Genomic DNA, 12448 nt, shown 5'->3' with positions numbered 1-12448 from the left:
TAACATTTCATACTGCTGGAGAGCAGGCGGCTCTATTCTAGGTTCTGTCTGGCATTTGCATGATTGCTGCAACTGAACTCGCAACCTAAAGCATGTTAACCAACCACCCCACCGTGCGCTGCTAAAAGCAACAGTGCCTCTAAAGAGAGTGAGTTTACATTGCATCAGCCAAGACACACTAACCCTCTGACAGTATGCCATTACATTTTCAGACACTTTCTACAAGGGATATGTGTCTAACTCACACATTTATTGGTCTGAAGATGGAAAAATGGGAAGGCGTGACTTTAAAACTTAAATGACAACTATTGTCATATATATATATATATATATATATATATATATATATATATATATATATATATATATATATATATATATATACTGGAGGCCAGAGATAGTTATCAATGGAGCTTGAAATTAAAATTATTTGTAGTTTTATAATACTAAATCATTTATTTTAGCCTTCAAACTAAAATTACAACATCATAATTTGCAAATATATATAAATATATATTATTTATATACTATTTTTAATATTATAAAATATTTTACATGTATGCAAAAACACTGTCCTGAGGGGGAAAATGAATAAATGCAAATGTAATATTCACTAGAGAAAACAGTTTGACAATCAGCTCTGTTTTCCCTTTAATAAGCCAAATGTGGTTGATAAAATCTTACATTAATTTAACAAAAGGGTATTCAAAAATATATTTAGATGTCTAAAAAAAAGCATCCTATGGATCTGGTTTCTGTAGTGCATTCAAGGGGAAGCATTAGATGAAACCGGGATCTCTGGCTTCCCACCACAATACTGGAAGTCTAATCTAATTAAAAACTAAACCAAATACATTGGAAAGGAAAGAAACACATAAGCTCTAGCCTGGGGGGTAACCAATGTTGTATTTAGTTTCATCCATTAAGTTTTCTATTTTTTCCCATGTGTTTTGGTAGAATAATCCCCTCGCCGGGGAGAAAGACGAATCTGAATATGTGCCCTTGTATTGGAATACACAAACAAAGACTGTTTATTTCTTTAGAGAAAGACAAAAATGGTCACTTTAAAAATGGACATGTTTATTTGACTTCCTTTGGTAAACTCATAACAGCGAGCAGATATGTCAGCAATAAAAAGGAAACTTAGTAACTATTTATAATATTTCAGCACAAAAACAAATATCTAAATAGGAAATTGCTAAACAGATTACAGCTTGTCCACAGCAATCGTCTAAACTTTGTGTGCTATCGATAACAATTTTTATAGAACAGCTATTTTTCAAATCTAATTAGACAAGCCGTGTGCTGGTATTTTGTATAAAGCACAGAGATGCTTGTGTTGCTCAGTTTGACTGTGTTTGACTTTCTGGTTCATTGACAAAATGGAAAAATACCTTTTGAAACTGACACAATTAATTGCCAATTGGTCAAAAGGCACATTATCTCAAAATGTGCATGTACTTCTGCCAATTAATTAGCATGTCCAATGAGTTTACCAGTAATAATGACTGCATTAAACAGAAGCCTAAATAGCTTTTAGCCATTTTTCCAAAAGCCACTTTCTTTATTAAAGGTTACTACTGTACATGTACAAACAAGCACACTAAAATAAATCCAAATCTACAGCCAGACACCAGTTTCTGGGTTTCTGGCGAGGAAAGATGCATCCACTGAATCTAGATGGGGATGTTGCGGTAATAGACTAGCATTATCATAGCAGAGCTGTTTTACTGCCAAAGATTACATCAACCTGAGATTTCAGAGAAAGTCCATTATTGATGAATTGCTCGGCGCTAAGCAAATCCAAAAAAGGAAGGTTGGTATTCAGCCTCAATCCGAAATGGTCACAGATGACACGGTGTGATTATACAACAGGGAGTTCATCCCAAACCAACAGAGCAGCGTTTCTTTGTGTTTGTGTGGGAAGTTGGCACACGATGATAAAGCTTCTGATGCCAGCGATGGCTGTGATGTTAATCTTCTTCCATGAGGTCATTCACCAGGAAAACTTTTTGACAGCCATGGCAACCGCTATTATTTTCTTTCGTTTTACGTTAGGCTAACATTTCACAGACTTGCCTAGGACTGCCTACTACAGATCAACTTCCACACTCTCCTCTAGCCATGAACAGACTTTTTCTAAATCCAGCACATTTGTGTGGTTATAAAAAATTAAGTCCATTGTTAAGTGGCATTATGTATCAGTGATAAAATAGCCATCAGAGTAATCATCTAACTGCACTCTAGACATTTAACCAAGTTAGTTAAAATGCAACATTTGGCAATTTAGGTTTTAGAAGGGTGCTCACAGACATCCTCTTTCTCAAAGTGATATTTTCTCATTTGGGAAAAGGCCAATCTGCCTGGACTGCTGCTACACCATTTTTGAGTCATGGTGCACAGGTTTCTATCAATCCATTTGGATGAAAGGTTACAATGAACACTTTCGAGGAAAAAATTGCCACTAGTTTTGCCAATGTTTTGATAATCTTTGAGTGATATTGAGAGTGGACAGTTAATGGGGAGCTATAATCAATCTGCAGCAGTTTTTTTTTTGTGTGTGTAGTTGAGCTGTAGTCTTCAGTATTTATCTGTTTGTCTAAAAGTGGAGTAACATTAAGGAAATGTTGGCAATATTTTATGGACAAAAAAGGTTCATTTTCTATTGTCAATAGTTTAGCAATCTAATGCTGACACAGAAGTCATTTTCAAACTAAGGAGCTTTCTGTTCATCAATATAAGGTACCCACATGACCAATCTGAAATTGTTGTGAAATCTGCGATGCACATTTTTCATCCTGCCAGTTATATAGATTCCTAAAAAAACGGCGTTACCTGCAAAAATTCCCCAAAAAAGGTAAATGTGGTCAAATCTTACACTTGACACAGTTGATAAAAAATTTTCATGCGTCACCTCTTTTTTTCAGAGCATTCACAAAACTCTGTGTCCAGTTGTAGTCTGATTAACTTGCATGCATGCTAGACCAATCTGATTTACATTCCTCATTAAAGGCTTTTCATGTGACTTTGCAAAAAAAGGACAAGTTTTATTCTACTTTAATAGTTGTGGTTACACTATTTTGACAGTCCACTTTAGACATTCTACTTACTATAAGTAACTTATGTCAACTAAAGCCCAAAGTATATTTCACTTTTTATGCGACGGTCCATATACTGTGTGTGTGATGAAGATTTCATCACCAGAATAGTACACGCATACTCTACATGCACCACACAATTGGTACGTGCAGGTCGCACATGCACACTGAAATTGTTTTGCAATAATCCGTTTTTCCAAAAGGTGGCAACACTGGCTCGGGCCATTGCTTCACAGTAGAAAATGAAACTAAAAAAGATGGAACAACAACAACAACAAGATGCCCGAGACTGCAATACCAAATGCCTATACTGAAGAGCACTTTTTTGAGAGGGTTATGAGATAGTCACAACTTTATTTCAAAAGATTTCAAAGATATTTTTATCAGTCATAACATCTGGAGAAAAATAGAGCGGACACTGGACAAAGATGAAACATTCTAGGGCATCGCCTGCATTCAAGCATGCTATCAAATGGACAATTTAAAAGGCTATGCATTCAACTCCAGTCATATGCTATCATACGTGTATAAAAATGAAGTATTTTGGGCTTCGCTTTCATTTGAGTATTAATAAACTGGTTATGGTTAGAGATATTGCTAGGGTTAAGTTGAGTTAAGTTAAGTACTTATAGACGGTAGACTGTTTAAAGTAAAAGTGTTACCCATGGTGTTATTTTACAAGTTGCATCTAGTTTTTAAAACGTGTTCTGCAAAACTTTTGTAAGATTTGCATTTGGTTCTACCAACATTAAGAGTTGGGTTAAGTGTATGCAGTGTATGAAAACACAGTTTACATTATCAACCCATACACGTTCACTGCGAGCTGCATTACATGCAGGGCTTTCATGAAAATGATTTGAATGGTGGCAATAGCAGCGTATTTAAGAAGAATAGTTTAAGCCAAAATGAAAACCCAATTCATTAAATAGGAAATCATTTGAAAGTTTAAACCCAAATGAAAACAGTGGTGCGACCACTGATTATCATAGCAAAGGCAACATATTAATTCTGTGAGCGGGGGATGGGAGAAATCTCTAGCGTTAATTCTGATCTTGTCTTGAAAAACAAAAACAGTGTGACGTGCATCATAGGAGAAGTCACACTGCAAAACTCTGCGCCAAATCTTCTGCCACTGCCAGAATTTCATCGGAGGTAAAAATTTTCTTAGCAGCCATTAATCGGCTGTTGATAAACCTGTCAAACCACCGATCAAAAGACTTCAGATTTTAGCCTGGTATTATAGACAACGTTTCAGATGAACAAAATTGTGCAGTGTGAGCTGGGCTTTAGAACAGCAAGTGAGACAAAATAATGGATTATATTATACTGTATGTGATTGAATTAGGGCAAGCATTCTTCAAATGCTCTTTTCACTTACTCCAAAAAGCTGGTGATATAGTCCTTGCTGCAGGCCGACCAGGAGAAGGGGTTGGTGTTGGCTGTGATATGGGCCGCCATCAGCTTGGCTGTCTCGTGACCTTTGGTTCCACAGGAGTTCCCGATCCCATCGTGGTTCATGCCGAAACTGTGAGACAAGCAGCAGATTGTGAACTTCACCGGATCACGTCAATCACGTCTCACGCAAGCAAACAAGCTCGGGCAGCTCTGAAAGCTCAGGAGCCGAGGACATCTCCTTCAGCTAAGCTGTAAAGAGAGGCTCTCTCTGGCTCAGTAACAGCTGTGAGAAGAGGACAGACGGGTCAAAGGCCAGAGGCTGTCTGGAGCTCTGAAGGAACGTGAAAGTTGTAATCACCACCCTGATCCAGGCCTGTCAATCAATAATTACACGTTTGAGCAGACCTCAATCGGGCAGTCATCTCTTAATGAACCTGGCCCGGCTTCCCCCCGTCCTCCAAGCTGCTGTCATCCTCTCATCGGTGTACAAGACTGCTGAAGCATTCAGCCACATTCCTTGCCGGCAACTCCACAAATACATCATTTGAGCCATGCAAATTTTGCTCCCTTTTATATCTGTCTGGATGTTGCATGAAAAAATCAGATCACCTTACGGCAAGACCTCGAAGCTTTCGTTGTCGGCCGGGGTCTTTCCAAAAGCAGAAGTAAGCCTCTAATGCATATAGCATACCCCCCACCACATCACACAATTCCTCTGTGTTTTTTTAAGGCGCACATTTATGACATTTCACTCTACTCTCAATATAAATCAGCATGGGAGAAACCTTCCCCGCAAGAAGCCGGGGCTATTTTTACAACTGCTCCACAACAGAAGCAGACGCAAGACATAATAGAGGAAATTGCCATCTCGCTGAACTTAGCCGAAAAGCTACATAGACCAATAGATCATGGTTATTTTTCTAAGCGCTCGGGATAGGGTTCATTTGTCCAGACTGTCATTTGCATAAAGATGTGTGTGCAGGCAGCTAATGCTTTGCATTTTGGCTGGAGGATTATAAATAGTAATGACCACAATAAAACCAATCCAGACACAAATATATTAAGAGATGTGAAAACGTCACATGGAGAATACTGAGCAATTTTTCAACCACAAGGGCTTTAATAAGGTCCTGACCATCTCATTACACTTTCACGGGTGAATTCACTGAACAGTTGCATTACTGTTGTGTGCTGTATTTCACTTGCTACCCGCAATCCAGTTTAATTAGATACTAAATGCTCTAAAACAGGTGTCAAACGAGATAGAATTTAACTGGAAAATTTGAAACTTGAAAAGTTCGGCAAAGCCCTTTATTTATTTATTTATTAAAAAACATTTTTGGACAGCCTGAACTAAACTTGTCTTTTTTTTTAAAAACGTTAAAAACATTTTTATTTTATTTTTCAAATTGACAGTTTTGTTCAAATAAGATTTTCTTGAGCAATAATAGCAAAATAGTTTTTTTGTCTTCGTTATGTCATCAAAACATTCAGTCGTGGTGCTCAAACTAGAAAAGTGAGTTCAAATCTGGCTTGCAACATTCTTGTTTCCTTTTCTCCCGAACATTTTCTCATAAAAGCACCAGAAAGAATATAAACTCACTGTAAACAAGACTATTTAAAGGGATAATCCACCCAAAAATTACAATTTCATCATCACTTATACTTTCTGACTTCAATGACATCATTTTTTTTTTATTATCATTTTTGGGTGTACTCTCCCTTTAGGTTTCAAACTGTAATAATGATGGCTGCCTTAGCAAACACCACCAATTAACTGCAATTAAAATATTACAATCTAATTCCATAAGACTTTTCACATTTATTCATTAAAACAGAAACAAAAAGACAAATAGAAAGAGAAAATAGACTTACTTGTGTCCAATCTCATGTGCAATAGTGAAGGCTGAACCAAGGCCTATATCTTCATTAATACTACAACTCCTCTCCGGCTCACACATTCCAGCTACGGATGCCAAACCTGAGCGCGCACACACAGACACACAAAAACACACACACATAAGGTCAGGTCAAGGTGTAGAAGTGCTCCACTGAGTCACCACCATAAAATCAGATTCTTCACATTAACCTCGACACCACTGAATTTGAAGCTGGTGAAAAGTTTATGCTAAAGTTTTTTTAAATCACCAGGGGGTGGGTCAACACTGAAGGCTAGATGATTAAATAAAAAAACAACTGATGTTGTAGCTGGAAAATGTCTAGACATGGGGGTTAGATTTATAAATTCTACATCTGGTAACAAGGGACCACCTAGTAATTCAAGCCAGAGCTCGGAATTCAAGAAAACACATCACTTTGTGGCCCTAAAATTTAGATGTTTTTATTATTCAAGGTTTCAGAGTTGCAAAAAGAGTGAAAGAAATCATTGTTTTCTTAATCCTGTTATGTCTGTTTTCTTCCAAATAAGATTTAGTTGACAATTTTGGGGTATTAACATAAAAACAGCATAAGCTGAAATTTACTACTGAGGGTGTTTTAGTCCCCAGCCTATAGGGACTTGGCTTTCTGAGAGGTTTATACTTTTTTAAGCTTTATGTTGCACTGTCATTTTCCATGCCATAAATAAACAGGCCTGTTATTTAATTGGTATGGAATGAAGGAAACATTAAATCTACTCTCTGTTTTTATGTAGCAATGTTTGTAGCAAGCCACCTCGGTGTGGCAGCACTGACATAGAGTACTTGAATCGCACAAATCTTTCTCTACACTGCCTACATATGCAGCTTGATGACTGAAATATAACATAAGAACCGACTCATTTAGAACAACACATTCACAAACAGCAACAAAGTCAAGCAAACAACACTCAACATTTTGCAAAGTACAGTGAAGAACCGACTCACAGCTGAAGTTTGGCTAGAGGTTGACCTAACAACATGCTACTCCAATATGTATAAAAATACATACAAGAAGCACATTTTCTGAATAAAATTCAAGCTATTGCCTTTGGATGTTTGTTACATTAATGATTTGATACTTTCAACTTTTTTCTGCGGGGAAAAAAATTGGAAATGGTTGCTATTTTCCTCGCAATTACAATAAATGGGGCTTTTAAGCATCAAAAAGGATGCAAAAGGAGCACAAAAGTACCAGAACAGTAGTTCATACACTGTAAAAGAAATAAATAAATAGAAAATTAACTATTTATTTTACGGACAATTCTGTTAACCATAAAACACAATGTAATGAACAGGTTAGACAACTGTAAAAAAAATATATACACGGAAATCCCTTCATTTTAATACAGTACACTGTGCATTACTTTACAGGGTTTTTTGTTTTGTTTTACAGTACACTTGTACACTGTATTCCATGTTTTCTGAAGTAAAAAGATAGCTAACCATTTAACAGCTTATGCTTTTGATTCTCCTAAAAAAGGATTCATTTCATGTCTTACAAAAATATTAGATGTTTCTTCTTGACAAAGATGAAGATGGACCAAAGATTGACTCTTCACATTCTCAAAGCCAGCTGCTTCTGTTAAGGGGAGGGGGTTCCCTTGAAGCTATGAAGTGGAGAAAAGGGCTCTTGCGAAATCCAGGTGTCTCTTAGCTCTTTTTTTCCCATCTATCCAGCCTGGGAGAGCAGAACAATTCTCACCAGATTACATCTGTTGATGATTGGTGGGAGCAAAACACAAAACCCTAAAGCTAGATGCATGCAGGACCATCCTAGATTCAAGAAGCCTGCTCTAGTCTCTGGTTGGATCAGACACATGGTGGGTAGTTTACCTCTGCAAACTCAGAAACACAAAGGACACCTCAGCCTTTAATTTAAAGTCCATAATTTAACTATTGAGTCTTGGATAAGTTAACTGTTGGGGTGGGGGTGGGGGGTAAATTTGTATATTTTGAAGAATGTTTGTATTCACTGGTATGCCACATTTAATTACAAGACATGTAAGAGCCAATGGAGAGTTGGTATAACGTGTCTTCACACAAGGTTGAAAATGCACTTGCCGCTTACAGAATTTGAGAGCTTTTCTCATATATGACTCAGTATATATACCATAAGTTTTATGGCCTCAGTTCATTATACTCTTATGGTCCTTTTTCTATCATAAATTTAAAGACTATGTTTTAATTTGTATATGGAAAATAGCAGCTTGGTGATTTTTGGAAATATATTATGATGTGTGGATCAATGAATTATTCATTCATAAATATCCAATTTTGTGTAGTTGCACGATCTGACATTTTAACACCTGTACTAATCTTGCCTTATTAAATTAAATTAAATTAAATTAAATTAAATTAAATTAAATTAAATTAAATTAAATTAAATTTATGCATTTAGCAGACGCTTTTATCCAAAGCGACTTACAGTGCATTCAGGCTATCAATTTTTACATATCATGTGTTCCCGGGGAATCAAACCCCCAACCTTGCGATTGCTTGCTTGCTAGCGCAGTGCTCTACCAGTTGAGCTACAGGAACGAATATAATAATAATGAATAATAATAATAATAATGAATATAATAATAAAACTGAGTCTGCAGGGGATGTCTTTTATTTTATTGTTTTCTGCATGTTGGTTGCACCACATGACATTGTTGGTCGCACCACAATGCGTTTTTCCAGGGTTTTTTTTTTTTTCTAAGAAAACAACGATAAAATATTATTTCAGACTTCTTAAGAATTTAATTATTTTAATTCTTGTCTGCATGTTGGTTGCACAACATGACATTTTTGTTATGTTATTTTTGTCATGTTTTTCTAAATATGAATGGGCAGGTTTTTTTTCTAAGAAACAACCATAAAAGACTATTTCGGACTACTTAAGAATTTTCTTTTTATGAGGCTTTTCCCCTTCATTTAAATATGAAAACTATCACCTTGACATTTTCGACTTGATTCATGTAAACATTCATGGAGGCTGAACTAATACTTTAAAATGATAATATAACAAAAGAGTATTGGAAAGGTATAAACCTGACCTCCCTGTGGGCAAAATAATATTAAAGATATTGCACAAGAATATGTAATACCGAGGGAAGCTTATGTCTGCTTAGGAACCATCGCTCCAACAAAGCACTTCTGCCCTCGTTATCTTCCTTATCCAGAGGCCCAAACAAGAGCCGACATGCAAATCAAAGGCTAATAAGACACCGACTGGAGGCAAGAAGGGTAAAAAAGGAAAGAGATACAGGATGGAAAAAGGCTAGTGGGCCCAGGCTGAGTCGAAAGCTCATTGGTGGGGCTTGTTTTCCTAAGCCAAGGGTCACGTTGATATTATCCCCGCTCCGCGATTACCCGGTGACCCCCAGAGGGCAACACGTTGACCCGAGATCACGATGGTGCCTCTAGGTGAGTGGGGGGGGGTGTTGAAGTGGAGATGGAGGTGGAGAAAGAGGAGGGGGGCAGCAAGGAAGCAGAGCAGATGCCAGGGCAATTAAAGGGACCCGGGGAATGTGACGAATGCGGTCAATCTGTCAAACCACCCCTGGAGTCACAATATTACTTCTAAGATATACGGTGGAGCACTGGAGGGGGCTGGTTCAGATAAGACGAGGCTTTGACACTGCCTGCAGACCATTTAAGGGGGAAAAAACACCAGTGTTTGCTTTCTCCTCAGTTATCCCGTCTTTTTTAAACATATTATTTCTTCTTTTATCTGCTGTTCTCTGTTATATATTGTATAGTCACTGGTTTTCTTTTTTGGCTTGCCCAGGGGAGGGGTAAACACCTCGGTCCCGTAGCAGACAGGAGTGGGAATGTTTGGAAATGAAACAAGAGACAGTGGCGGCTGTTGAGGCTTTGAGCCATGTTTGAGCTCAACAAGAGCCAAACAGCTCTATAAAGATGGGGCAGCGAAGTCTTTCTCAAAAATCCTACCAAATTATTTGTTTAACGAAGCATGTAGCATTTGCCATTCAGTGACATACGTTTGAAAGGTTAGTTGACTCTAAAATGAAAATTCTGTCATCATTTACTCACCCTCATGCCGTTCCAGAAGTGCCAGAAATTTGTTCATTTTCTGATCCAATTCCATTCAAATTTGATTATGGAAGCTGAAGCATGCTTGCTTGATCCACAAGAGCCAGTGAGGTTCATTCTTGTGTGTCACACCATTAGTTTGAGCTTCCACAAGAACCACTGAGGGTTTTCTTGCATGTCAAGCAAGCATTGTTGAGTTTTTGATCAATAAATATTCCTTAGTAAAATTGTTATATATTTAAAATACATTTATTTAATTCTATTTGAAATCTACCAACATATTTACTGCCATATTGCTCAAGACAAACTGATTTAAAAATGATAATTAAAACTTTATTTGGAGTATTATTTGTGCACCATGCACATTTTTTTATATTAAGCCTTAAAATGTGTTTTAATGTCACTATTGATGAGGATTGAATGATCTTTGCATTATAGCTGTCTTTAAATGCAAGTACCTGAAGTATACTTGAAATAGTTCCACTTTAGCAAAATCAAATATACTTCAGTATATCTTTAGTTGGACTTCAGCTATATTTTCACACAATTAAAGAACACAATTAGTTGTTCAAATTTTGTAGACTTTAAGTATACCAGTTTAGTATAGCAAAAGTACTATTGCAGGTAAAAGTACATAAATATGTAAATGTATCTGTAGTGTACAATATTTCTTTTTCACTAGGGTTTACATGTGACTAAAAGTCTAAATTAGATGTTTATCATATAAAGTGATTGTGACTCCTCAGAAGACTGGATTAAACCACTCTACTACTACTATTTGTATAGATTTACTTTACAATCTCTTTATGAATGTTTAGAAGCATCAACAATTTGGGTGAATACACTTTCAATGGAGTGACAGAAACTTCTCAGATTTTGGTTAATATCTTAATTTTTGTTCTGAAGATGGACACAATTTCTCTGCATTTAGGGCCGTTTCATAGTCAACGCATCTGTACGCATACGCGTCCCCGAGGCTACGCATCTTTACACTTCGGCCGCCATTTTGCGTCGGTGTGTAGCCAAATGTGTCGTCCTAGTTTTTGATACGCGACGCGCCGATGCACGCAATACTATGCGTTGTCGGTGGGGGCGACATTGCAAGTATTGTACATTAATTCAAGTATATTGTGTTTACAGAAGAAGAATTTTTTAATACAGTGGAGGGCGAAGAGGAAAAATTATGCGAACTTATACGTATTCATCCACATTTATCTCCGCGTTGCCTTTGTTGCTGCCGATGTAAAATCAGCAACAGAATGCCATTGTGATCTGAATATCACGCGACCCGACTCTACTAATATCACCCCGACTCTACTACCCCCTGTTGTGTGAGCGGTGTATTGCATACACGCATCGCCCGTGACGCTTGCATCCACTGTTTAGACTATGAAAGGGAGCGCGTCGCTCACGTTGCTTGCTCGCGTTTCTCGCGTTGACTATGTAAGGGCCCTTAGACCAACATGAGGTTGAATAAATATTGACAGAATTTTCATTTTGGGACTAACTCTTTAAATCAAAAGAAAATTTAGTTTAAGGATACATTTCAGGTACTTACCGAGAGTACCGCAGGGTTTGTTCTTATAGGTGCAGATGTCATACCTAAAAGAGAAAAGAAACCAAATGTAAGGTCTTTGTATGACAGAAATTCATCAGAACTCCATGCGTTACATATAAAGAAAACGTTAATTATTATACGTTAATTAGTATACGTTAACTGGATGGATGCTTAATGTCTGGAGCCACACTTTATTCTGATATTCCACTTTACACATTCTGCCAACTTCTCATCTACTTGTCAATTAGCAGTCATTAGAATATTTGTAGACTGTCAGCTTAATATCTGCCAACACTTTATTTTGATGGTCACCCAACAGACATTGTAATGACTTCAAGTCATTTTGCAAGTACATGTGAACTCATTCTACTAACCCTAACCTAACAATCTATTCACGCGATGAGAGTAAGTTGACATGTAGTTGCAAAGTTACTTAGTAG

The 12448-nt window shown here is 37.1% G+C and overlaps 1 protein-coding gene across 1 annotated transcript in view; it reads right to left on the bottom strand.

The window, feature by feature from the left end:
• The window catches only part of adamts6 (ADAM metallopeptidase with thrombospondin type 1 motif, 6), an 83652-nt gene that overhangs the window by 53457 nt on the left and 17747 nt on the right, over nt 1-12448 (bottom strand). The window contains exons 8-10 of the mRNA XM_052567139.1: nt 12009-12052; nt 6369-6474; nt 4477-4623 (exon numbers count right to left, since the gene is read on the bottom strand). Of these exons, the coding sequence (XP_052423099.1) occupies nt 4477-4623; nt 6369-6474; nt 12009-12052 (297 nt within the window). The remainder of the gene's footprint in view (nt 1-4476; nt 4624-6368; nt 6475-12008; nt 12053-12448) is intronic.

Source organism: Carassius gibelio, chromosome B10 (assembly GCF_023724105.1).
Source record: "Carassius gibelio isolate Cgi1373 ecotype wild population from Czech Republic chromosome B10, carGib1.2-hapl.c, whole genome shotgun sequence".
NCBI classification, from domain to species: domain Eukaryota; kingdom Metazoa; phylum Chordata; class Actinopteri; order Cypriniformes; family Cyprinidae; genus Carassius; species Carassius gibelio.
This window is presented reverse-complemented; position numbering and strand designations above follow the sequence as displayed.